Source organism: Mixophyes fleayi, chromosome 3, assembly GCF_038048845.1.
Source record: "Mixophyes fleayi isolate aMixFle1 chromosome 3, aMixFle1.hap1, whole genome shotgun sequence".
In the NCBI taxonomy this organism is placed as follows: Eukaryota; Metazoa; Chordata; class Amphibia; order Anura; family Limnodynastidae; genus Mixophyes; species Mixophyes fleayi.
The window spans coordinates 119,663,272-119,690,380 of NC_134404.1; the positions used below are offsets into that span (position 1 = coordinate 119,663,272).

General features: G+C 42.1%; 1 protein-coding gene across 1 annotated transcript; it reads left to right on the forward strand.

Moving 5' to 3' along the window:
• On the forward strand, window positions 1-26,430 carry LOC142143966 (uncharacterized). Its single transcript, XM_075202262.1, has 2 exons — window positions 1-329; window positions 20,524-26,430. The coding sequence occupies exon 2, from the start codon at window positions 20,531-20,533 to the stop codon at window positions 23,225-23,227; it is 2,697 nt and encodes an 898-aa protein (XP_075058363.1). The 5' UTR covers window positions 1-329; window positions 20,524-20,530; the 3' UTR covers window positions 23,228-26,430.
• The last annotated feature ends 679 nt before the right edge of the window (window positions 26,431-27,109 follow it).

Sequence of the window (27,109 nt, forward strand, 5' to 3'; positions counted from 1 at the left end):
AGTTCCCGAGAACCTGGTAAAAAAAACAAAACATCCCAAATATTATCAGTATAATATGCTCAAAATAAAATACCATGCTGTCCATGACAGTGTCATTGTCCTGAGTAATGTGGGCTAAACTTAATGGAATTCATTATCAGAAGTTATAAATACGCAAGAGAAGATAATCTGGGAAGACAGAATCTTATCTCGATGACACAGACGTCCTGGTCATCACAAGGTGAAATAAACATATGAAGGCAGAGTTTCCTTAGCACTACTATGAGAAGACTCACTGGCACCAGAACACAGGACACAGGATACAACCACTGCAGCTGCTACAGGTAAAGGTGAGTTTCTTGCAAACATCTCAGTCATTTCTACTTTCATACTGGGTTCTAGAATCAAATGTTGCAAATATTAACATCTGTAGAATTATTGGTGACTTTGCAACTGTATTTCAGACCATCGAGTAAAGACTTGTGCACCAAAATCGTCTTTTCACTTGTCTCATTTCCTTTCTTTGAGAAGTGAGTGGACTCTAACAAACATATTTACAGTTTAAGAGAGCTTTTTAATATAGCAGATGAAAGAACATGAATGAGAGAAAGTAGGACATACTATACTTTCCCATTCATCATGTCCCATGTCTCAGTCCTTTTCCATGTAGAGGTCCACTGTCTCACCTCCGTTCATCTCACATACAGAGGTGAAAAGACACATACCCTTTAAAAGTTGATGTGACATTGTAAAGCTGCAACATTGACGCTGCACAGTATGCATGAACTCTGTTATTCACTTGCAATTCACTATTCACTATTGCCTGAGCATTTTGATAATTATATTATTAAGAATGTAAATTGTTAGGAAATGTCAATTGTGCAAAGTTTCATTGGGAAGGAGGATGTCGGTGAATCTCAAAACTCTTATTTCCAGATAATTTATCTTAGAGAAAACATTGTTGCCAATCTAGATATAATTAATGTATTTACTTTACAGTAATGTGCATATTTTCAAATGTTACAATTCACCTCTAATCAGTATGGGACAAGTAAGCAATATTAACAATAATTATTAGCAGTAATCAGTACTGAAATAAGATAAAAGAAAAGAAACAAGAAAACTGCTTAGAGAAGAGATTTAGAGATTCCAAACCATATTTTACACTATATGGATTATGGGTCATCTCAGGCCAATAATGTTTTGTGCTGAGTGGTGTAGCCTAGAAATAGAGGTAGGAAGGTATACTAAGGGAGATGGAAATTATCTTCTGTTTTTTGGGTCACAGAGACCTGAAGAACAGAAAGGGTCATGAACTCCCATTTTGTAAGTTCAACTTGCTTGCAGTGTTTTGCTCCCACGCTGTTATGGAAAAAGCCTTAGACTATATATAGAGCTTGCGGCTCTGTTAAACTCATTCGCAACCAGTTGTTTGTATTAGATACAAGCAAAGTAAGTGTTGTTAAGGATGTTCCGGCTGGATTTATAAATTGGGGATCCTTCTGACCCGAACATAGGCAAACCGAGAGGGGGTTTCCTAGTGCCTGGAAACCCCCCTCCAAGCCTGGAGCACTGTATTATTGAGGTGGCTGGACCCGCTTCACACGGCTCTGCTTGAAAAGGGAGAGCTGCGTGCACCCAACACTAGTGCACGCAGCATTGTCCATGTATATAATGGGGATAGGAAGAGTTGGAGAGCAGCCAAGCACTGTCTAATATTATAGCCACGCTCCAATACATACTGGTCACGCCTACTGGTGGTGTGGTGTGGAAACCCCCCTCTACAAATCCTGCATTTGCCCCTGCCGAAGAACATAAGACTTCAAGCCATGTGGATTTACAAATTGGGGGTTCTTCTGAGCTAAATAACAGAAGACTGCAAGCAAGTTCAGCACTGAACATCCTGGGGTTGGTTTGTCATTATGGCAGAGAGACTCCATGCCGTGTGTCCCACTGCTATAGTGCCACCCACCCCAGCTGGTTTGCCTAGTGCTGGTTGCATGAAATTTGAGGCAAGCAAATTTTTTCCCGATTTGCATGCAACCAGCTGCCAGCACTAGGGTTAATAGTGCTTAGAGGGGGGACCCCACACATTTAATTTTTTAACATTCATATTTTAGAGAGGCCAAAATTGCACAATTTATAAAAAGTAAATCATTCAACCAATCACAAATGACTATTTGTTTGCAAATGTCGGTTTTCAGTTAAACACGGCTGAGTTTAATGCGCCACAAATTGTGAGATTTAACTCCTATAGGAAGCAGCACACACATAGGGGAAGGAAGGGAGGGGGGACGGTTCATAAGATCTTCAGTCAAATGAAGGTGGCTGTTCCCGGAGGAAGGGCCAGCCACCAAGTACTATACTGGTCCTGCATCGGCCCAAAATGGTTCCTCTCTACTGTAATAGATTTCACAATAAATCCAATAAAATATAAACAAATAGTAACAATAATAAATAACTACAGGAAAGACCATTCGTCACATGTATATGTACAAGGGTACGTATTGAAAATGCAAAAAAAAAAAATTTTCTTTATCTGGACCTACACAATGTAATTTCTTTTTTCTGAAATAATCAATGTGATAATTGTATTCTCATCTATGGCATCTAAAACATCACACTAAATGATTATTTTAATATGCCCCAATTAGTATTGTGTACCTATTAGAGATGGGTGGGCTCGGTGTCCGAGAACCGAACTCGCCTGAACTTGAGGTATCCGAGTACCAAAGCTCGGGACTCTCCCGCCTATTCGGATTTCAAATCGAGGTAAAACGTCATTGTGACGTCGTCGGATCTCGGAGCTCGGTTCTCGAGATGTTTCAAATATGTAAATATCCGCCTCCACAGCAATCCAGTGTCATTTGAGAGAGGGAGAGAGAAGGATTAGGTCGCAGCATTAGAGCAGGGAGAGAGCACTTATTACAGCACTTCTTACAGCAGGAAGAGAGGAGTATAGAGGAGGCATTTTTGCAAACATTACCAACTGTTTGGGGTGTCATATTTCCTCCTCAAGAAACTATTTTCTGCCTGCAGAAATAGTAATATACCAGCAGTATATATTTTGGAATTTGCACTACAAGTGTTTGGGGTGTCACATATCCCCCACTTCTAAAAAAAGCCATTTTCTGGTGTTGAAATTACTAAATACCAGCAGTATATATTTCGGAATTTGCACTACAAGTGTTTGGGGTGTCACATATTCCACAGTTCTAAAAAAGCCATTTTCTGGTGTTGAAATTACTAAATACCAGCACTATATATTTCTGAATTTGCGCTACAAGTGTTTGGAGTGTCAGATATCCCCCTCTTTGAAAAAAACATTTTTTCTGGTGCTGAAATTATTATATACCAGCACTATATAGTTCTGAATTTGCACTACAAGTGCTTGGGGTCTCATTAAAATGGATTCACAGCAGTCCACATGTGAGCAGGATCAGCAAGCAGCTGCTGTCACCAGTCCTGATGGTAGTCTTCTCTGTACGTCATCTGGTAAAGCCTATGTAAAAGTACAAAGTCTTTTTAAGTCAGGGAAACAAACACACAAAAAAAAAAACCTTTTACCGTGTTGAAGAGAAAACAAGCGGTAACTGATGAAAAGTTAACTGCTGAAAAAAAAAAATTGTCAACATGCCATTCTACACACGCAGTGGCAAAGAAAGAATGAGGCCTTCGCCTTTCTCTACTTTTTCTTGTAAGGTCACTCTTGACCAAGCAAGACTAAGTAATTTGGAGTCCAAAAGTGGTGCACAACTATTGTTACGTGTGAAAGCCGAGCTGCAAGAAAAGAGTAAGGCATTACACAATGTATGCTCAGAATCAGAGATGACACCAATCCCTGAGGAGAGTCCATCCATGAGTGGTATGTGTAATCGTGACCATTCTGATCGTGTACCCATGAAGAAGGGCCCTTTCAGCATTTCTGCTAATGTGTGCCTGTTACGAGCCGCCGCGGCTCGCTTCCTGGGTCCTCTAGCGTCCCGGCTGTCACCTTGACGACCGGGGCGTCATTTCCAGTTCCTGGTCGGCTGTTGCCAAGGCAACAGTCCGACGCTCCTGATATGGCGCTGCGTCCCGGCGGTACTAGTGGCCGGGCGCATGCGCGCAATTTAACACAGCCTGTGGGCTGATTAATGTAATTAATATTGGGACTGGGTGAGGCTCAGAGCTAGGCTCTGATTGGTGGCTTGTGGTATTTAGGGCAGTGAGGTCTGCAGCCTCACTGCCGGTTATAGCGTTCTGCTCCCAGTCCTGCTGCCTGCTTGTGCTCTCTGTTTGGTTATTGCTACCTTGGATTGACTACACGTGTTTTGACCTCTGCTTGTTCCTGGACCTATGAAGCTTCTCTTCTGACCTTGAGCTTTTTGCCTGGATTCCGGATTTTGCTTCTTTGCCTGTGTGTCTGACCCTTCGCTTGTCCCTGGATTTTGCATCTGTGCTTGTGACCTTTGACCTTGGATACCTCTTCACTACAGCCCGCCAATCACTCCACTCCTGGGTACTCCTTTAAGTCAGTATACGTTACTCGACCCTCGGTCGGCCCGCAGCCAAGTCTGTCCCCACCACTAGGGGCTCCAGCGAACACCGGGCCTTCAGAGTAGTCCCCTGTGGCATATAGCTCCGCCCCCTCCGTTGTTAGGGCGGAGCTTCCATGCGGCTGACTTCCGACGGTGACACTTGTGTTAAACACACTACCGCACGGTAGTGTGTTTATTAGTTTCAGCAGGGGAATGAAGAGACAGCGCTGAGGAGGTCCTGTTATACAGCTACCCAGAGGACCAAGAATGAAGCACGCCAGAGCTTTGCACAGGTAAGTGCACGCCCAAGGCAGCAGGCATGTAGGAGGGAGAAGGGGGGCCAAGGCAGCAGGCATGTAGGAGGGAGAAGGGGGGCCAAGGCAGCAGACATGACAGGGAGAAGGGGGGCCAAGGCAGCAGACATGACAGGGAGAAGGGGGGCCAAGGCAGCAGACATGACAGGGAGAAGGGGGGCCAAGGCAGCAGACATGACAGGGAGAAGGGGGGCCAAGGCAGCAGACATGACAGGGAGAAGGGGGGCCAAGGCAGCAGACATGACAGGGAGAAGGGGGCCAAGGCAGCAGACATGACAGGGAGAAGGGGGGCCAAGGCAGCAGACATGACAGGGAGAAGGGGGGCCAAGGCAGCAGACATAACAGGGAGAAGGGTCGCCAAGGCAGCAGACATGACAGGGAGAAGGGGGGCCAAGGCAGCAGACATGACAGAGCCAGAAGGGGGCCAAGGCAGCAGACATGACAGAGGGAGAAGGGGGGGCCAAGGCAGCAGACATGACAAAGGGAGAAGGGGGGGCCAAGGCAGCAGACATGACAGAGGGAGAAGGGGGGGCCAAGGCAGTAGACATGACAGGGAGAAGGGGGGCCAAGGCAGCAGACATGACAGAATGAGAAGGGGGCCAAAGCAGCAGACATGACAGAGGGAGAAGGGGGGGCCAAGGCAGCAGACATGACAGAGGGAGAAGGGGGGGCCAAGGCAGCAGACATGACAGAGGGAGAAGGGGGGGCCAAGGCAGGAGACATGACAGAGGGAGAAGGGGGGCCAAGGCAGCAGACATGACAGAGGGAGAAGGGGGGCCAAGGCAGGAGACATGACAGAGGGAGAAGGGGGGCCAAGGCAGCAGACATGACAGAGGGAGAAGGGGGTGCCAAGGCAGCAGACATGACAGAGGGAGAAGGGGGGGCCAAGGAAGGAGACATGACAGAGGGAGAAGGGGGGCCAAGGCAGCATGGCATGAAAGAGGGAGAAGGGGGGCCAAAGCAGCATGGCAGAGGGTGAAGGGGGCCAAAGCAGCATAGCAAAGTGTGATAAAGTAGGGCCAGGAGAAGGGGGGAACAAAAGCAGCATAGAGGGCACATTCTGTTCATAAGGGAGCACAGCATGGTGATGAAGGGGCACAGTAATGTGTGTGTGATGGCACAGCGGACTTGTGGCAATGTAATGTATGTGAGGTGGGTGGTGGCTAACTAATGGGTTATTTGTTTGTGGGATGATATTGGGGCCATTTAATTTTATAGTGGGGACTATTCATTTTAGATGGGGTGGTTTGGGGACTATTAATTGAATGTGGGGCTGAGTTTGAGGAGCAGGAGGTCTATTTATTAAATGTGAATATAAATTATTTAATGGCAGGGACGGTTGCAGGAAATAGGTATATTTATTCTACGTAAATGCTATTAATTTATTGCTGGGCTTGTTTGGAGGAGGGAGATAGATTTATTTATTAAATGTGAATACTATTATTTTAATGTTTGGGCTGGAGGAAGGCCTAAGTATTAATCGTGGGTCCTATTGATTTAATGCCGGGGCTGGTTGGAATTTTCTAAATGTACCCACTTTTTTTTTCAAATAGGGCCCCAACATTCCAGGATCCAGACAAGCCGCAACTAAAGAAACCAGCAGCCACAGGTGGTGACAAGAACAGGTAGGACAGTCTGTCAAATGTTCTGATTCTAGTGGGACAATCCCAATTTTTGGTGACTGTTCTGCCCAATCTAAAGGGCAGGTCAAGACTGTGTACTCTTTATATACACAATGCATTCATTATATACTACACTATGGTGCTAGCTGTCCTTTGAGGGCTGGCCACTCCCCCTCTAGTGTCTGGTCTCGCCTCTATGATGGCAGGCCACACCCCCTCTGGTGGGCCCCTAGCATTGCAGTCTCCCGGTGGGCCCTTCATGCCCCAGTCCGACACTGCCGGTGATACACCAATTGAGGATGCCACTTTTGAATTAGCAGAAGATGAGGTGAAGATTTGTGTAGGCGACGAGGGCGCTAATGAGGATGTTGATAAGGATGAGGTTGTTTGTGTAAGTCCTGCACCAGTGGCAGCAGTTCTGGCATGTGACAAGAAAAAGGCCATTGTCATGTCTGGGCATAAAACAAAAAAAGCCAGTTCTTATGTGTGGAATAATTTCTACCCAAATCCTGACAACAGTTGTATAGCCATTTGTAGTGTATGTCAAGCCACAGTCAGTCGAGGGAGGGACCTTAACCATCTTGGAACCTCATCCATGTTGCGCCATTTAATGAGAGTTCATGGCAAGGTGTTGGGAAAAGCTGAAAGTTATGGCAAAAAAATAACAAGCACTACATCATCAGCTAGGACCCTTCTGTCACCTACATCCCGACGGCTGCAATCTACACCCACAACACCGTCCTCATCAATATCCTCAGTAGCAATGGGAGTTAGCCCTGCATCCCACTTGGTAAGGCTCGATGACTCCTGCACTATAATAGATTCCTCTGAAGAATGTTTGAGCGTTAGTCCCACTGCTTCTGCTGTTGCTGCTGCTGGGCGTGAATCTTCCTCCCATAAGAAGGCTAAGAAAAAGAGCACTATTACTTTATAACAATTAACTGTGAAACAATCTTTTGCTAGAGGAAGCAAATATGACAGCAGTCACCCAGTTGCCAAACGGATCACAGACGCCATGACTACTATGCTAGTGTTAGATCTGCGTCCAATATCCACATTAAATGCAGCTGTTTTTTCACAGTTAATTGATGTTTTGTGTCCCCGTTACAAAATTCCACCGCGACACCATTTTTCCCGTAAAGCTATTCCGCAACTATACCAAAAAGTTTGTAAAAATGAAGTAATTGGGCTCAAAAATGCCATTGTGCCCACTGTACACTTAACCACAGATATGTGGACAAGTGGAAGTGGGCAAACCAAAGACTATATGACTGTGACAGCTCACTGGGTTGGTCATTCGCCTTCACCAGCAGGAACAGCAGCATGTATACCACTACGTAACATTTGTCACAGGCATTCTTTGTATCGGCTTCACTAACAGGCATACAGCTGATAATTTGTTATGAAAACTAAGGGATGTCATTGATACATGGCTTATACCACTTGGACTCTCTCCAGGATATGTAATTTCTAATAACGCCAACAATATTGTGCGAGCATTACAGCTGGGTGAATTCCCTCACATTCCCTGTTTTGCTTACACACTAACTTGGTGGTGCAGAGCTTCCTACGAAATAACCGTGAGGTGCAGGAGATGCTTTCGGTGGCCCGTAATATTTTGGGACATTTCCAGCATTCTGCCACAGCATGTAGGAGATTGCAGCAGCTCCAAGAAAAATTAAACTTGCCCTGCCACCAACTTAAGCAAGAGGTGTTAACAAGGTGGAATTCCACCCTGCACATGCTTCAGAGGATGGAGGAATAGCGCAAAGCCATGCAAGCGTATTGCACAAGCCATGACATTGGGAAAGGAGGGTGTATGTATTTCACTCTTGCACAGTGGGGAATCCTTTCTGTGCTGTGCAAGGTGCTGAAACCATTTGAAGTTGTGACGTGTGAAGTGAGTTCAGACTCTGCTAGCTTGAGCCAAGTCATTCCCTTAATTCGACAATTGAAAAAGCAGCTTGAGAAACTGAAGGAGGAGATGAAAGAAAGCAATTCCGCAAAGTATGTTGACCTTGTAGATCAAGTACTAATTCACTTCGCAATGATCCAAGAGTCATTAAAATCTTCAACTCGGATCACTACGTTTTGGCGACTGTGCCAAAGACCTACATTGATTCTTTGCTACAAAATGACAGAGATGTGAACCTTTGCACGGAGCTATTGGTCAGCAAGTTGTCAGCTGAACTGGGCCTTGGCTTGACGACGTCTCCTCCTTCAGTTTCTCAAGCAGCTGCTGTTCGGAAAAAATTGAACTTTCCAAAGCGAAGTAAGGATGATGCAGGGGGCATACCACAACAGTTTGACATCTGGGGATAAATGTATCAATCTCCGGTTTTGTCAACTTGCGGGAGTTCGGCGAGATGACAGCTTAAATTTAAAGCGGCGCTGCCTTGTAAAGGGAAGTTTCCCTTTACAAGGCAGCGCCGCTTTAAATTTAAGCTGTCATTTTGCTGAACTCCCGCGAGTTGACAAAGCCGGAGATTGATACATTTATCCCCTGGGCTGGTTTAAAAGATTTTACCAAAAAATGTGTGACCTTGTCCATAACTCCATCCAATCTTACTATTAAAATGCAAAGGATGGTGGAGGATTATTTTCAAGAGGTAATTGATATGGAAATGTCAGACAGTCCCTTTCCTTACTGGGAAGAAAAGCAGACCATTTGTAAACCCATGTACAAACTTGCTTTGCAATACCTAAGTTGCCCACCCTCCAGTGTGTACTCTGAAAGAGTATTCAGCACAGCCGGGAACCTTGTCAGTGATCAATGTAGGAGGTTACTTCTAAAAAATGTGGATAAGATGATGTTCATCAAAATGAACTACATCTTCCACGAGGAAGGCCTTTACCATCAAAGACATCCAAGCACTGACAGTTCTCTAATGGCGGATTCCAGCGGAGATCAATTAATAGTCTGTGATGATGATGTACACACTGATGAGGGTGAGGATGATGCTGAAGATGATGATGACAACATCTTTTTAAAACTTTCACTATAAGTGTAGGGTGTAATTTACCCCCAAACATGAAAGGGACTTGGGGCATTTCTATTTAACGTACAGTCTTTAAAGGGTGCTGTTTTGTCACTTTCACTATAAGTGTAGGGTGTCATACACAGACAGACACTAAACTGCCTTTGTCCATTTCTATTTTATTGTACAGTCTATGCAGGCTGGCTGTTTTTCTATTTAACTACAAGTAGAGGGGGTCATATACAGACAGACACCAAACTGCCTTTGTCCATTTCTATTTTATTGTACAGTCTATGCAGGCTGTTTTTTTTTCCATTTAACTACAAGTAGAGGGAGTGATATACAGACAGACACCAAACAGCCTTTGTCCATTTCTATTTTATTGTATAGTCTATGCAGGCTGGGTTTTTTTTCTATTTAACTACAAGTGTAGTGTGCAATATACACCCAAAGATGTAGGCTACATTGCCAATAGTCAAAGATGGAGAGGAAGACAAGCAGGCTTGTCTGTAGAATTTGCAGGCAAGTGTTAGAATTAAGGACGGCCTACCAGGGATTAAACTGTATTTTTCATAATTTGCACTAAGTAGGTTTGAGTGTACACTACAGTCAAACAGTAAAGATGCTTTGGGCATTTCTATTGATCTTACAGTGTTTGCAGGCTGCTTTTTTTTCTATTTAACTATAAGTGTAGGGTGTAATATACACCCAAAGATGATGGCTACATTGCCAAAAGTCAAATATGGAGAGGAAGACAAGCAGGCTTGTCTGTAGAATTTGCAGGCAAGTATTAGAATTAAGGACGGCCTACCAGGGATTAAACTGTATTTTTCCTAATTTGCACTAATAAGGTTTGGGTGTACACTACAGCCAAACAGAAAAGATGCTTTGGGCATTTCTATTGATCGTACAGTGTTTGCAGGCTGCTTATTTGTTTCGATTTAACTATAACTGTAGGGTGTAATATACAGATAGACACCAAACTGCCTTTTTTGCTATGAATTTCGATCAATCTTTTTAGTGCGTTGTCTGACACCCTGGATTGGTGTGTGTCTGATAAAAGCACACATCCTGGGGGGGCAGCGCTCGTTGACATTTATTAGCTGTAGAATTAACTCACTTATCCAAGAAACAGGTGGAGCACTAAATTAGGTAATTTTAGCCTAACAAAAATTGTATTTTTTTAACGAATTGCAAACCAAAACCAAAACACGAAGGTAATCCAGATACAAAACCAAAACCAAAACATTGGGGTCAGTGACCATCTCTAGTATCTATTTTCTGTTACATAACACAACAATAAATATCTCACCTCTGTACTGCTACTTTTAAAGTGGTTTAAAATTAATTGTTTATTTATAAAGCTGTCTCAGAGTCTCGCCCACATCATGGGCTCGAGTCATTAAGACCAGTCTCTGATTTTGAGCGTATCTTACTTGAAATCAGTTTGCGCATGCCCAGAACCGGTCAGTATGCCAGATAGTACAGCCCTGTCCGCTCCAACTTTGTACGCAAAGGATACTTACTTCAGCCAACAATTTCAGGGAGGGAACGGGGCTGGGATGGGCCTTCTCAAAGTTACTTGTTTTCTGCTGTATCTCTTGCACCATCTATAGGGGTAGTCTTGAGTCCTAGTTATGTCAGTATCGTATACATGCTATAACATGTGTCTGCAATCAGGAGCAACTGTAAAAAGTTGTCTTATTTACAGTATACATTTAGGACAGTCTAATAAATGTATTTCCAAGGGAAAAATAAAATATTTATTTTTATTTCCATTGCTAATCATAAATGACTATATTATTGACAGGTAATATCAGCTGGTTAATATTAATTTTTCTGTGCCTTCTTCTGAGATTTTATTTTCCACATAGGTATTGTACATATCCTGCATGTCTGGTCTAGCAGAGCAGAGTAAACCTACACCCGTAGTCATCACCAAGGGGTAAATGTATGAAGGTATTGTATGTATACTGCAGTGTCTGGTCTAGCAGAGCAGTGTAAACCTACACCCGTAGTCATCACCAAGGGGTAAATGTATGAAGGTATTGTATGTATACTGCAGTGCCTGGTCTAGCAGAGCAGAGTAAACCTACACCTGTAGTCATCACCAAGGGGTGAATGTATGAAGGTATTGTATGTATACTGCAGTGTCTGGTCTAGCAGAGCAGAGTAAACCTACACCCGTAGTCATCACCAAGGGGTAAATGTATGAATGTATTGTATGTATACTGCAGTGTCTGGTCTAGCAGAGCAGAGTAAACCTACACCCGTAGTCATCACCAAGGGGTTAATGTATGAAGGTATTGTATGTATACTGCAGTGCCTGGTCTAGCAGAGCAGAGTAAACCTATACCCGTAGTCATCACCAAGGGGTAAATGTATGAATGTATTGTATGTATACTGCAGTGTCTGGTCTAGCAGAGCAGAGTAAACCTACACCCGTAGTCATCACCACACATATCTTTAGATCCGTCCCTTGTTGACTTTGAGTGTATGCAGAGACGATTTATGTGCCGTTTAAAACAAACGCACAATGCGCTTAATATGCAAGTCCTAATGACTCAGGTCCCATGTGTGGTTCAGTAGTTTATCATGTTATATTTGACCACACGATGGAGCCATTGTACATTTTATAATAACCTTTTCTCAATAGCAGCGTATTTACACAAATTGCTTTTATATTAAAATTAGTCACAGTCGGAGATCATTCACAAACTGTAACAGTCTAGGTGCAGTGAAAATCCCCTTTAATGGCACTGTGCCTCATGATTTGTACAGGTGTGTCTAAATATACACCAAAGCATATGGATTTGTGGAGAAGATATTTGCAATAGACAATAGAATTAGTTGTCTGGGGCGATAGTATTCCTTGCTCTTTAAAACGCAGGCACGCCGGGTGCCTAGTTTTGTGTAGCATGGTAAAAAATGAGATTTATCTTTGCATGACAATTATATTAAAATTAGATAAATGGATGGATAGGGTATTATCAGAAGTAACTATATTGTAATCTGCAAAACTTTTACCTATGGATTACATTAATAATTTGTAGCTGAATAAGTGGCTCTTTTGCTTTTGTGATTACTAAAATGTATGTTTCACAGGGCCTACCTTTTCACAGATGTTGATGTTCCTGTAAGTAGCAAAAGCCTCAGAAAACATGAAAAGTACACCATTTAAATATACAGAACAACTTACTGGTCTCTGTTCTGTATGTCAGGAGGAGTTGTATGAATTCCAAAAAATACTCTAACTGAAATATATTTCCAGTGGTTAAAACTGGGACTGTCATGTGAAAACAGAGATACAGGGATTTAAAGTAGTAAAACTTTCATGTTTTGTGCATAGAGTAAGAATAGACGGTAGGAGATACATCTAAGGAATAGGAAATAGGACTTCTATTGTACAGTTTGTCAAAGTAGAAAAACAGGGATATTTCTAGGGACAAAAAAATTCCAAGGACAAATCTCTTATACCTGGGACTGTCACAGGAAATTAGGTACAGGTGACAGGTATGGTGAATAGCCAGAGTTCTCTATCAGTTTGAACTGATTTCGTCCAATGAACATTAATAGAACCAGAATGCATTTTAGACAGGGCTTTAAAAAGGAATCACTGACCTATTGCTGGGAGAATGCAGAAAGGAATATAGCCAGAAAAACTGTAAAACATATAAAGTATCTATGCTCTTTTCAAACAGTCATGGAAATGACTTCTTCTATTTGCAATATAGTAATGTGTCAGTTACAGGCCTTCTGATACGCAGTGAACTATTAATCATCTAATTAAAAAGACAGCAAAACTGCTTAGAGATTAAGATATTCTAATTCATATTTTATATTATATGGATAATAGGTCATCATATACATGAGCGTAATTGCAGCAAAATCTTAGCTCAATATGTTTGGTGTTGAATGGTGTAGTCCAGAAATAGAGGGCAGGCACTTTTTTTTCCATTGGGACAGTGCCCCCTGTGCTGCTGGCCCCCATAGCAGTTGCATGGACTATTACGCTTTGTCCCCTATCATTTTTGGACCAGCCAAAATGGGATAAAGTGCTTAGTGGGAACATATGATCCAGTCAGAAGACAATGGTGGTTTTTGAGTTAGAGAGTTGATTGAGTAAAGTGGACAAGAAATATAAGTTTTGTGTGAATTGTGTCGAGAGATGATAGTCGGGTAGAATAGCCTGGGGAAAGTTATGAAGGTGATTTGGGAATTTAATCATCTTGTCTGAAGAGATGTGCTTTCAGGGAACACTTTAAAGGCTTGAAGGCTAAGGGAAAGTGTTCTTGTAAGAAGGAAGGGAGTCCATAGAGTGGTGCAGCCCAAAAACCTGTAGTCATCTAGAATGGAAACAAGTAATTAGAATAAGAGGTGTAGATCAGAAGTAGAGAAGATGGGAGGATTTGGTAGATATTTTGAGTGAAGAGATGAATGTAGGTGCAGTTTTGTTAATGGTTTTGTGTTCTAGTAGAAGTATTGTATGTTAGATTTGTTAAAATACAACCAATGTACGGACCGGTAGACTTGTACAGTAGTAGAAGAACGTTTGGTGAGGAAGGTGCTGCTGCACTGAAAATTGTTATTATGGGTGAAAGTCTGGTTAGAGAAAGACAAGAAAGAAGGGAAACAGAATAACCATGAGATTGTGAACAAATAGAATCATTTTCTGAGATAATCTGAGGTATTCTGAGATGTCTCTTAACTGCTTGTAACAGAATTTGGAGACAGGTTGGATGTGGGTAAGAAAGGACAGTTCTGAGACAAGGAGGACATCTAGGCAGTGTGTTTGAGGTATCTGGTTAATTATATAGATGTCAGGTAAGTAGCTTGGCTGGGGAAAAGAGTAATACCTACATTTTTTTAAATTTTGAGTTTGAGGTGGTGAGAGGACATCCAAGGAGAACTGACAGACAGACATTGAATTACACAGGACAATGTGTCATCCACATAAAGCTGACACTGAAATTCAAAAGAGCTAAATAGTTTCCCAAAGGGTAGCCATCAGGGAGGTACAGGGGGTACAACTGTAAGGGGCCCCGGACTGAAATGGGGCCCCAAACTACTTGAGGAGCCCGCGATGACTTGCCTTTCCTGCTACCTTAAATTTGACTTATTTTACCATTATTTTTACTTTACTTTTGCGATTTAACAGCTCTCAGTCAATGATTTTGTATCACATTAAGAACAGGAAGGTTAGTTAATTGGTGTGGGGGGATTGAAGAGGTCCGGGTAGGGGGTTTGAAGAGTCTCAGGGATATGGGGTTCGTGGAGGGGAGGCATTGACTATTTCTTTTGAATTGGGCCCCACAGTTTCTTATGGTAGCCCTGGATTTCCAAGAAAAGTGTTATAGATAGAGAATAACACAGAGCCTAGGGAGTGACTTTGTCTAACAGAGGAAGCGGAAAGAAGGTGGATTCAGAAAAACGAACACTGAAATATCCTGTCTTGAATAGATGGAATGCAGCAATTGCATGACAAATGAATGATCAATAGTGTGTCAAATGCAGTAGAGAGGTCAAGGAGAATTATAAGTTAGTAGTGGCCTTTAGATTTAGCAGTGATCAAATAACCGACCTTCTTAGTGCAATCTCTGTGCAGTTTTGGGGACAAAAGATAGACTGAAGAGGGTTGAATAGGTTGCAAGAGGAAAGGAAGCATGGGCCATGTTTAGGCAAGCCTCTCAAGGAACTTGGAGGGGCATGGGAAAGAGAGATGGGATTGTGACCGGAGAAATAATTTGGGTCAGATTTTGTTCAATGTAGGAGAACTTTCTGCAGGCATGAATAAAAGTCAAAATATACCAGTGGAGAGGGAGATATTACAGATGTTAGTTAAGAATAAGAGAAGCCCTCATTCCACCCCAAAACTTCCCATCCACCTTGTACTTCCAACCCTTCCAACCTTATCTACTCTCTCCAGTACCCTCCCTATCCTTTTCCTGTGCACTCTGAAACACAAGATCTGTTTGTAATAAAGTCACATTCATTCATTATCTATCCATTTCAAAATCCCTTAACTAATTACAGAAAAATGTCATGACATACTAGAGTTATACATGGAAATTACATTGATCCTCTTGGATTTCAGGAACTAAATAAGGAAATAATGGCACAACATACATGCAATATTATCTAGATCCAAATTTAAGAAGGCAGATGCCATTATTTTTTTTCCCTTGGGAGTATTTTATAACAGCTGTATAATGATATATAATGATGATTTAATGTACTATACAACTGAATTTGAAGCAGAATAATTAAAAAAACAATCTTGATCCCACCTCCCTGTCTAACTAACACTCCATCTCTCTCCTTCCCTTTGCTCCAAAATTCTTGAGCAGCTCATCTACAACCACCTCACCAGCTACCTCTCTGACAATCCCCTTTTGGTCCTCTCCAATCTGGCTTCAACCTCCTCCACTCCACAGAATCAACCCTGACCAAAGTCACCAATGACATTTTATCTTCTGAGCCCAAGGGCCACTTCTCCTTGCTTATCCTTCTGGACCTCTCTGTCACTGTTGACAATGTGGATCTCCCTCTTTTACTTCGCACCCACACATCATTGGCCTTTCTGGGACTGTCCTCTCTCGGTTCACTTTCCACTACTCCAACCGTTATTTCCACCTCTGGCTTCCACCACGATCATTGCATCCTGAAAGAGTCCCTGAAGGCTCCATTCTCAGTCCCCTGCTCTTCTTTCTGCACACATATTTCCTGCGTAAACTTATCAGTTCCTTCTGCCTCCAGTATCACCTCTATACTAATGACACCCAACTCTACATTTCATCTCCTGATCATTTCAGGTGTCCTGCTGCCTCCCTGTCATCTCCTCCTAGATGTCCCAATGTTTTCTTAACATGGCCAAAACTAAACTTACTGCCTTCCCTCCCTCCCTCAAATGTCTCCTTCCCTCTCCATCTCCCCATCACTGTTGACAACATCATCATTCCTTCTGTTCCCCAAGTCTGAAGCCTGGGCATCATCCTTGACTCCTCCCTCTGCTTCACAGCCGACATTCAATCTCTCACCCAATCCTGTCGCTTCCAACTCCACAACATTGCACATATCAGACCCTTCCTTTTTTCCAAAATAAGTTTTTATTGAGATTTAAGAACATAAAAAGGTTATACAAACATTTTCAACAGTATTTTTCTGATTGGTAAATGATAAAGAAAATACAATCTCATGACATTATGTCAACATAAAGAATGAACATTTCTAATCTCATAAGAAAAGCTATTGATAACCTAATACATAAAACAAAAAGACAAACACAGGGGTGGGGAAGGGATAAAAACAGAAGGAAAGGTGGGAGGATAGCATAATGAGAACTCTCATAACAATATATCCATTAAGGCCTCAGCTAATTGATAAAAATATATCTAAATCTTATATAAAACAATTTTGAAGAATAGCCTAATCCAGTGGTTCCCAAACTTTTGCAGTTCGCGGCACCCTTAGAGTCTCCAAATTTTTTAAAGGCACCCCTCCAAAATAATTACTGAGCAGTCCTGTTTTAGAAGTAGTTGGGTCAAAAAATTGTAATAAGTATTTAGGTCACCACAGAAATACTTATTTAGTTGTATGCAAAAATGCCCCTCTGCATCCAGACACTCTGCCCCCTCTGCATCCAGGCACAATGCCCCCTCTGCAACCAGGCACACTGCCCCCTCTGCAACCAGGCACACTACCCCCTCTGCAACCAGGCACACTGCCCCCTCTGCATCCAGGCACACTGCCCTCTCTCACGTTTCCCCCTCTGCCCTCTGTCCCCTCCTCTGCCCTCTGTCACGCTGTCCCCCTCCTCTGCCCTCTGTCACCCTCCTCTGCCCTCTCTCACGCTGTCACCCTCCTCTGCCCTCTCTCACGCTGTCACCATCCTCTGCCCTCTCTCACGCTGTCACCCTCCTCTGCCATCTGCCCTCCTCCTCTGCCATCTGTCCCCCTCCTCTGCTCTCTGTCCCTCTCCTCTGCCATCTATCCCCCTCCTCTGCTCTCTGTCCCCCTCCTCTGCCATCTGTCCCCCTCCTCTGCTCTCTGTCCCCCTCCTCTGCCATCTGTCCCCCTCCTCTGCCATCTGTCCCCCTCCTCTGCCCTCTCTCACGCTGTCACCCTCCTCTGCCATCTGCCCTCCTCCTCTGCTCTCTGTCCCACTCCTCTGCCATCTGCCCTCCTCCTCTGCTCTATGTCCCCCTCCTCTGCTCTGTCCCCCTCCTCTGCCATCTGCCCTCCTCCTCTGCTCTCTGTCCCCCTCCTCTGCCATATGCCCTCCTCCCCTGCCCCACGCCAGGCGCCAGCTATAGAAAAAAAAGAAAACAAACAGAAATTTACCAATTCGCGCGGCGCTAGGACCCTGCAGCCTCCTCTCTCGCGCAGCTGTCACTGACGTCGATATTCAGTGACAGCTGCGGGAGAGAGGAGGCTGCAGGGTCCTAGCGCCGCGCGGATTGGTAAGTTTCTATTTGCTTTCTTTTTTCTAGGGCTGGCCCTCGGCACCCCAGTGACAGCGCCGCGGCACCCCTGGGAGCCGCGGCGCACACTTTGGGAACCGCCAGCCTAATCTAATAACCATATGGATCCATTATATCTCTGTATCTGTATCTATATATATATATATATATATATATATATATATATAGCTCAGATGGCGTATGTTTAAGGGTGCGAATTCTGAAGAATCAATAAAATATCCAAATAATATAATATGTTTCAAAAGAATCAGTAGTTGATAGATGTAGTTCCTCCATAGACCTATAATACTCTAATCTATTAATCCAGTCCCGAATATTTGGTGGTATAGTTGTTTTCCATTTCACAGGTATAACTGCCTTAGCAGCCGATATCACAAATTTTAACAAAGATTTTTTAAAGCAGGATATAGACATATCTATTTTATTGAGGAGCCAGAATACTGGGGCATCGGGGATAGTTTGGCCAAGTAACTTCCTTGTAATGTCTATAACCTGTGACCAAAAAGGTTGTAATATAGGACAGTCCCACCAGATGTGTAGTAGTGAACCTGGTTCCTGTATGCATCTCCTAAGAAACAATGCCTTCAAAACTCTCATCCATTCTCTGATCATGTCTCTCCTTGATTACTGCAACCTTCTCCTTATCCCCCCCCCCCCCCTGTAACATGTCTTGTTCCTCATCAATCGATACTTAATGCCCCAGCAAGACTTCCTCTTTAACATCTCCACTCTGCCAAGCCTTACACTGTCACTGAATGACGTCAGTGACAGCTGCAGGAGAGTGGAGGCTGCTGGGTCCCAGCGCCGCGCGGATTGGTCAGTTTCTGTTTTCTTTATTTTTTCTATGGCTGGCACCTGGTGTGGGGTTGAGTGAGAGGGATCGTGGCAGAGGAGGGGGACAGAGGGCAGAGGAGGGGGACAGCGAGCAGAGGAGGTGCACAGGAGGCAGAGTAGGAGGACAGATAGCAGAGGAGGGGGACAGAGAGCAGAGGAGGGGGACAGAGAACAGAGGAGGGGGACAGAGGGCAGAGGAGGGGGACAGATGGCAAAGGAGGGGGACAGCATGACAGAGGGCAGAGGAGGGTGACAGCGTGAGAGAGGGCAGAGGAGGATGACAGAGGGCAGAGGAGGGGGACAACGTGACAGAGGGCAGAGGAGGGGACAGCGTGACAGAGGGCAGAGGCGGCAACATGAGAGAGGGCAGTGTGTCTGGATGCAGAGGGGGCAATGTGCCTGGTTGCAGAGGGGGCAGTGTGCCTGGTTGCAGAGGGGACAGTGTGCCTGGATGCAGAAGGGGCAGAGTGTCTGGATGCAGAGGGGCATTTTTGCATACAACTAAATAAGTATTTCTGTTGTGACCTAAATACTTATTACAATTTTTTGACCCAACTACTTCTAAAACAGGACTGCTAAGTAATTATTTTGGAGGGGTGCCTTGAAAAAATTTGGAGACTCTAAGGGTGCCGCGAACTGCAAAAGTTTGGGAACAACTGCCCTAGCCTAATGCTCCTTAAAAACTCACCTGTGCATTAAAGCCCACCATTTAACTACCCCGCCCCCCTGCCCTTTTTATCTGACCTCTATATGTGCCTTTTCACTAACATGAAGTATACCTCATTCTCATTCATCATTCCCTCTTCATGTCACCTACTCTTTTTTCAACCACAACCATTCTGATTTCTAGATCCCTTTACATTGACTAACTCCTATCTGTCACCCGTTTGTCTGCCCCTCCCCCCCCTCTAGATTGTATACTCTCACGAGCAGGGAGCTCTTCCCTCCTGTCCTCCTCTATTCATTACCTATGCTTTCTGCATGCCAGCTATATTTTACACTTCCTCCCTTGGGTTTCTACCCTTGGTCTCCACATTTCCCTTGTCTTTGCACTAATCTAATTGATTGTGCCCCCAAGCTTCTGGACACAGGTTCAGCCTGCACTAATTAATTCCCACATTCATTCCTCTCCTCCTTCCTTTTTCTATTTATAGTAAGTTGCTATACCCCCTTGCACCTCATAACCCTGTACAGCTATTTGTAGTAGAGATGGTCACTGAACCCCGTGTTTTGGTTTTGGTTTTGGATCTGGATTACCTTCGTGTTTTGGTTTTGGTTTTGGTTTTGCAAAACCGCCCTTGCGTGTTTTGGTTTTGGTTTTGTTTGGTTTTGTTTTGCTATTTTTGAAAAAAATACAATTTTTTTTTTCTGTCCCTGCTCTAATCAGCCTGTGACTACACCCTGCTCTCTCCCTCTGTCAAATGGCGATGGATTGCTGTGGAGGCGTGTATTTATAATCTTGAAGTATCGCGAGAACCGAGCCACGAGATCCGACGACGTCAAGATGATGATTCGGAGCGGGCAGGAGAGTACCGAGCTACTCAGCTCGGTACTCAGATACCTAAAGTTCGGGTGGGTTCGGTTCTCGGGGAACCGGACCAGCCCATCTCTAATTTGTAGCTGTATTGTGAATTGTACTGTAATGTGTTTATTTTATTGTCCTGTTATGCTATGTACTGTTTTGTTGTATATGTCCAGCGGTGTAGATACTTTGTGGCACCCTATAAGTAAATAATAATAATAATAATAATAATAATAATAATAATAATAAAATATATACATTTTTTCTGTTTTAGAAATAAGATGCACATCTTTTTGTTACTTCTACTCGGATTTGGGGCGGGAGAATGTAGTTCTACAACTTCCTGTAAAAACAATTATGACTGCCCCAAAGACTACCAGGAAGTCTTCTCAAAGGATACCATCACTGAGATCCCTAAATCCATAAAACCAAAAACCACTGAGATCTTCATAGTGCAAACAGGTATTTCTGCTATCAAAAAAGATGCATTCAAATACATGACTAATTTGCAAAGGATATTCTTCATTAATAATAAAATTGAATTAATTGAAGCTGGTGCTTTTGATCATTTACAAAACCTCATTGAACTTGAGATATCTGGCAATGCTGAATTGCAGGAACTAAAGGCTGGAGTCTTCTCCAGTCTTAGCAACCTAAAGAAGCTTGTTCTTAAAAATAATAACATCAATACTGTGGAAAAGGGTATTTTTGACAGCCTGGAAAACTTAGAAGAACTTTACTTAAATGTCAATCAACTAACTTCTCTTCCTCCAGAACTGTTCAACTCACTTGTAAATCTCACAATGTTGCATCTAGCAAAAAATAAATTACCTATTTTAGCCGAAGACATATTTAGTAAACTAACCAAGCTAAAAGTCCTCCGGCTCTATGACAATGAACTCAGTGAGCTTCCACAAGGTTTGGTGGACAGCAATCCGAAACTGCTTGAATTCAGCATCTCAAAGAACAAGATAAAGTTGTGGCCCAAAAACTTTCTGACTAATTCAAAAGATCTTGCAAAATTATTCTTGGAAAGCAACCTGATCGAAGAACTTCCAGATAAAACGTTCTTCGGCCTAAATAAAATTCAACAGCTCAAAATAAATGTAAATAAACTCCACAGGCTTCCAGACCAAATAACTGATGGTATGTACATTGAAGAACTTGATTTGAGCAAGAATAATTTAAACACTATTCCAGCTGCGGCATTTAATAATTTCACGTCTTTGTTAAAGTTATCTATTTCTTCAAACCAAATCAACACTCTAACAAAGGAGATGTTTTCTGGTCTTGATAAAATAACAGAGCTGAATTTAGAAAGCAACTCCCTTAGTAGCCTACAGGACGATGTGTTTTCATTCCTCCAAAAATTAAGGATACTTAAACTTAATAAAAATAAGTTCACCAACATCCCAATTGCTTTGATTGAATCCATTCCTAGTGTGTATTTAAAAGATAATCCTTGGAACTGTGATTGTAATCTGAAAATGCTTTACAACTTGATAAGCAATAAAGGCAACGTAAAAGATCGTAATAAACTATTGTGTGAAACACCTGCTCATCTTAATGGAAAAGTCATCACCTCTTTAACGGTGGATGAATTCATATGTTTAACAACTCCAATAATGACAACACAAACCACAAAGGTCCCAACAACTACTGCAGCAGTTATCACAACGCATCCAACTACCAAGAAACTCACCACTCAACAGATTACTACAAAACCTTTCACAACTCTAAAAACAACAGTTGCTCCCACAACCGTTCTGCCAACTACAACTCAAGGAACTACAAGTCAACCGATTACAACTGTTACAACTGTTACGCCAACCATCCAAACCACAACAATGGACCATACAACTCCATATTTAACAACTTTGAAGGTTTCAACACCCCAAGAAACAACAACAGTTATACAAACCACAACTGTAGGAGTCACAACTCCACAAACTACAACTACCATGGCAACCACAGAAATGACAAGTCTGCGACCGACAACTGAAAAAATAACAACACCACAAGAAACGACTTCAGAACCAACAACTCTAGCTCACATTACTACTACAGAACCAACAACTCTAGCTCACATTACTACTACAGAACCAACAACTCTAGCTCACATTACTACTACAGAACCTACAACTCTAGCTCACATTACTACTACAGAACCAACAACTCTAGCTCACATTACTACTACAGAACCTACAACTCTAGCTCACATTACTACTACAGAACCTACAACTCTAGCTCACATTACTACTACAGAACCTACAACTCTCCAAAAGACAACCATAGCCACAGAAACAACAAGTGCTCCTGAGACCACAACAATAAGCTTGACTACACCACATGAGACAACACCTGAAGCATCTACAGTAGCTGTACAAACCAGTGAGAGAACAACACTGACTCTCAGTACAATTATGTTGACTTCCACAGCGAATGTTCCTACAACTACAATCACAAACACCCCCACTCCATGGAAACTAACTACTTTATTTACTACCTTGGAGACAACAACAGAGATGTCCTCTACTAAAATGACATCTACTTATATGTCAACAAATAAGGTATCCAGCAAAATGGCCATGACTACAACAGAGTTAACTACCAGAGAGATTTCTACACCACAAGCAACAAATTCAGCTGTAACAACATTGTTTGTGATGAAAATAATTTCTACAGACAGTAATTTAAGTGTATTAAGCACTGTCTCCTTATCACCAACTGCAGTGCTGAAAAATGCGACACTACCTTCATCCATGACATCACAATCTAGAGCCGGTGATTTTCTTCTTGGAATACATCACTGCCAGTTTTTATTTATCTCTTATCTAACATTACTATGTATTGAAATCTGTTCTACAGTCTTTCTAATAACATTTACATTCACCCTACAGAAATCTATACGTAGTATAAAGATACCAGTGCGCCCAGTAAGGCTGGTGTATATGTATAAGAAAAAAGATAGGACATAAGTGAACTTACTCTTCCCAGCTACAGGATAACCAATGTTAAGTGTGCAACATTTAATAAAAATCAAACCTAGGGACATTTTAGGAGCAGCGGAAGTCAAAGGAAAGGTGCTAGGATTCCGAAAAAAGCCCTAGACTAGCCCTAGGCTTATTTACCTTAACACAATGTTGTGTTACTATTATCACAAAGTAAGTGCTTTATGAAGCAGAAAATTAATTAATAGTTTATATAGTATCTAAAGAAAATTATAACAATTACCTGGGTACCAGTATGACTAATGACATAAGTCTAATTAAAATCTTTAGTATAGTAACAATAATTCTAAGGGCTCATAATGTTTGTCTGATTCACACATACAACCCAACTGTACCGATTTCAGTGGGGCAGTCCTGATTTTCTTCTTTACAGCGCTGGACAACACTTTGTGACATGGCCACGCCAACAGGGTGATGTGGCCACGCCACCTGTTCCATTGCTGGCGACTGAGATGTTGGGAGGTATGTATAGCGTATAATGATTTGTATTCTGTGGATTTACTCAGAGGATTGGATGTGGGGGGCAAAACACACTGAATTTCTCCTCCAACCAATTTGACACATTCCCTGGGGTCCCTGGGAGAAGATCTACCAAACATCCACTGTTACCACCAAAACTTTCAGTGTGCACATATTTCTGAGCATATAAACACATGCTGTAAATATATATGTAACACTGTGAATTCAAGATCTCTAACAGCCATTCTGTATTGCTACAGCTCACACTGTAAAAAAATATATCATTCTTTGGCTTTAGTTAAAACTTTGAACATCAACTTAAAAAAAACATACATTCATACCCACTGGTGTTAACAAAACCAGATCCTATGCAGTCAGGGCGGATGGGTGAATGGAAGACACCCCGCTGATGTCCTTGTGCTTTCCCGGTGAGCAGAACAGGCAATGTCCAAAAGATGCTTCTGCACAAGTGTAAGTGTTATAGGGTCACTGGAAATAAAACAAGTATATTCAGGCGCTAATTCATCATGAAATAATAATAATAACTATGGCAGATGGATGGATACAAATGCAATACAAACAGAAAGGTATTAACAGTCAATTGTATGCTTATTAAAATCACACAGTGATACATTTTAAAACATATACAAAATTATAAACTAAAAAAAGTGAAAAATATAGTTAAAAGTCTTTCTGGAAAAGCCACTTAAGGATGAACCACGCTACAGGTCTTAAGCTCTATGGATCGTATACCTCTGCTTAGCAATTATATGAGGGCTAAAAATCTAATTTTATCCAGATGCAATTCAATGAGGAACTAGTGTTCCGTATGCTACAAAACTATATCAGGAAAATTCCACAGACCTCTGTCACAGAATAATTAGCTGTCAAGAAGCGCCAGCAAGAATATTCTTCTTTCTAGTCTGTAGTGAGATTATAGTCTGTTACACAGTGGCTGATTCGGTGGCCACCAACTAAACTCCAATATACACTCCACAAAACAGCCGATCTCTCGATCCTATGGGTTTTATCCCATAGCCATTAGAATGCTTTTACGGGCATTAAAGAACGCTAGAAGTATGATTTTTAACTCCAGTGGGTAACTGCACCAAGAAAATGACCTGTAAACAGCTCAACTGTAAAATGCATTTTCAATGTTGAATCTATATTATCAATATATATATATATATATATATATATATATATATATATATATATATATATATATATATATCTCAATAGTAGAAAAAGATAAATGTTTAGTAAACTAACACAAATTATTAGAACACCTTGTAAAATAGGTTCTGTATGACCATGCATGCAGTAATGTTAATGACACTCACTACTGTAATAAATGTCACAATACAGAAACCCAAAAAACAGAAACCACCAACCTTTAGTCATAATAATCTATAGCTACAGAAAAGAGGACTGTCCATTTATCATATGTATATGTATAGGGATGCTGATTGAAATTGCAATAAAATACAAATTTGTTATTTGGACCTGTACACAGTAATTTCTATTCTCTAAGATGCTCAATGAGACAATTTCAACAAGTGGAGATGATACCTATAGCAACCAATCAGATTCTAGCTGTCATTTTGTAGAATGCACTGAATAAATGATAACTAGAATCTGATTGGTTGCTATAGGCAACATCTCCACTTTTCCAAACCCACAGTTTAGTAAATATACCCTAATGACAGTACTACATATTCCCACAATAATACAAGATGTTTTTTAACATATGTCTCAAGTAAGAGTGTGTGTCTATTTGTGTCTTTTTTCTACACAACAAAAACAAACATCTCACTTCTGTACTGTTACTATTAAAGTGTGTTAAAATGAATTAATCTCTTTATAAAGCTGTCTTAGAGCTTCGCCGATACCATGTTGTTCAGCCGCGTACCATGTCATATATGACCACAAGATGGCGCCATTGTACATGGTATAATAGCCTTTCCTCAATAGCAGCACATTTACACAAGTTGCTTCTGTATGCAAATTACTCATCCTCAGAGGTCATTCACAAAATGCAAAACATTCTAGGTGCAGTGAAAATCCCCTTTAATGGTACTGTGTCCCATGATTTGTGCAGGTGTGTCTATATGTCAACCAAAGCATATGGATATGTGGAGCTGATATTTGCAATAGACAATAGGAGGAGGAGTTGTGTGGGGGTATAGTGTTACTTGCTATGCAGAAAGTAGTGGTTAGATTTGAGTAACCCAGAAAAAAATGATATTTATCTTTCCATAGCAAGAAATTTGAAATGAGATAAAGGGATGGATATGGTACACTTTTAAAAGTCTGTTCCTTGCTTTACTGAAGGGGGGCACAGCTATTTATACTCCACAAAATAAAAATAGAATGTTGCAGCTAGCTCTAAGTTGGCACATGCCAGCTCTCATGCTTTACTTTTAATGGGATGTATTTTGTACCTTACCGTTGCACTTTGACAGATCTTCATATTTTTAGTATTTAGCAACACTCCTGGGAGTAGCATCAATAATAATGTTTAAATTGTGGTTCTTCATACAAAGAGAAAAAGCATGTGATTATTATTATTATTATTAATTTTTATTTATAGGGCGCCACTAGGTGTCTGCGGCGCCGTACAGGGACAGACGAGATTACAATACGAGGAGAGACAGCACAGAACAGTAAACAATAATCACAGTAACTCAGTAAGCTCAAGGCACAGCTAGAGGGGCGGGGGAGGGGAGAGGGGAAGGTCAGCCAACAACGGCACCTAGGAGGGAGGGCACGGATGAGAGGGAGACCCCCAGGAGGAACAGGAGGGAGCGAGAGGGGACGGGGGAAGAAGGTCCTCGAGGAGGAAGGCTGGGTAGCTGGCGAGCAGAGTTAAAAGTGGTGAAGACAGGAGGAGAGAAAGCCCTGCTCAAAGGAGCGTACAATCTAAGGGATGGTATTTTATTTTGACACACATCAGAAGTAACAATTTTGTAACCTGATTGCAGTACTGTTACCTTTGGATTACAATAATAAATTGTAGCTGAATAAATGGCTCATTTGCTTTTATGATTACTAAAATGTAAGGGCAACCTTTCCCAGATATCGATGTTCCTGTAAGTAGCCAAAACCCGAGAAAAATGTACTACTTTGAATTGTATGTATCCCTGTTTTCACATGACAGTCCCAGTTTTTACCACTGTAAATACATTTCAGTTAGACTATTTTCTACAATTCACACAACTCCTACTGACATACAGAACAGAGGTAAGTGTGGCTCCCTAGCTGTTGTTGGATTGCTGGGACTTATAGTTCTACAAAATAAACACAGAGCAGATTTCAGGTTGTTTGCATAACTGAGGCACGGTTTAATTCCCTCATCCCAGGAACCACGTCCATTAAAGACAACACTTG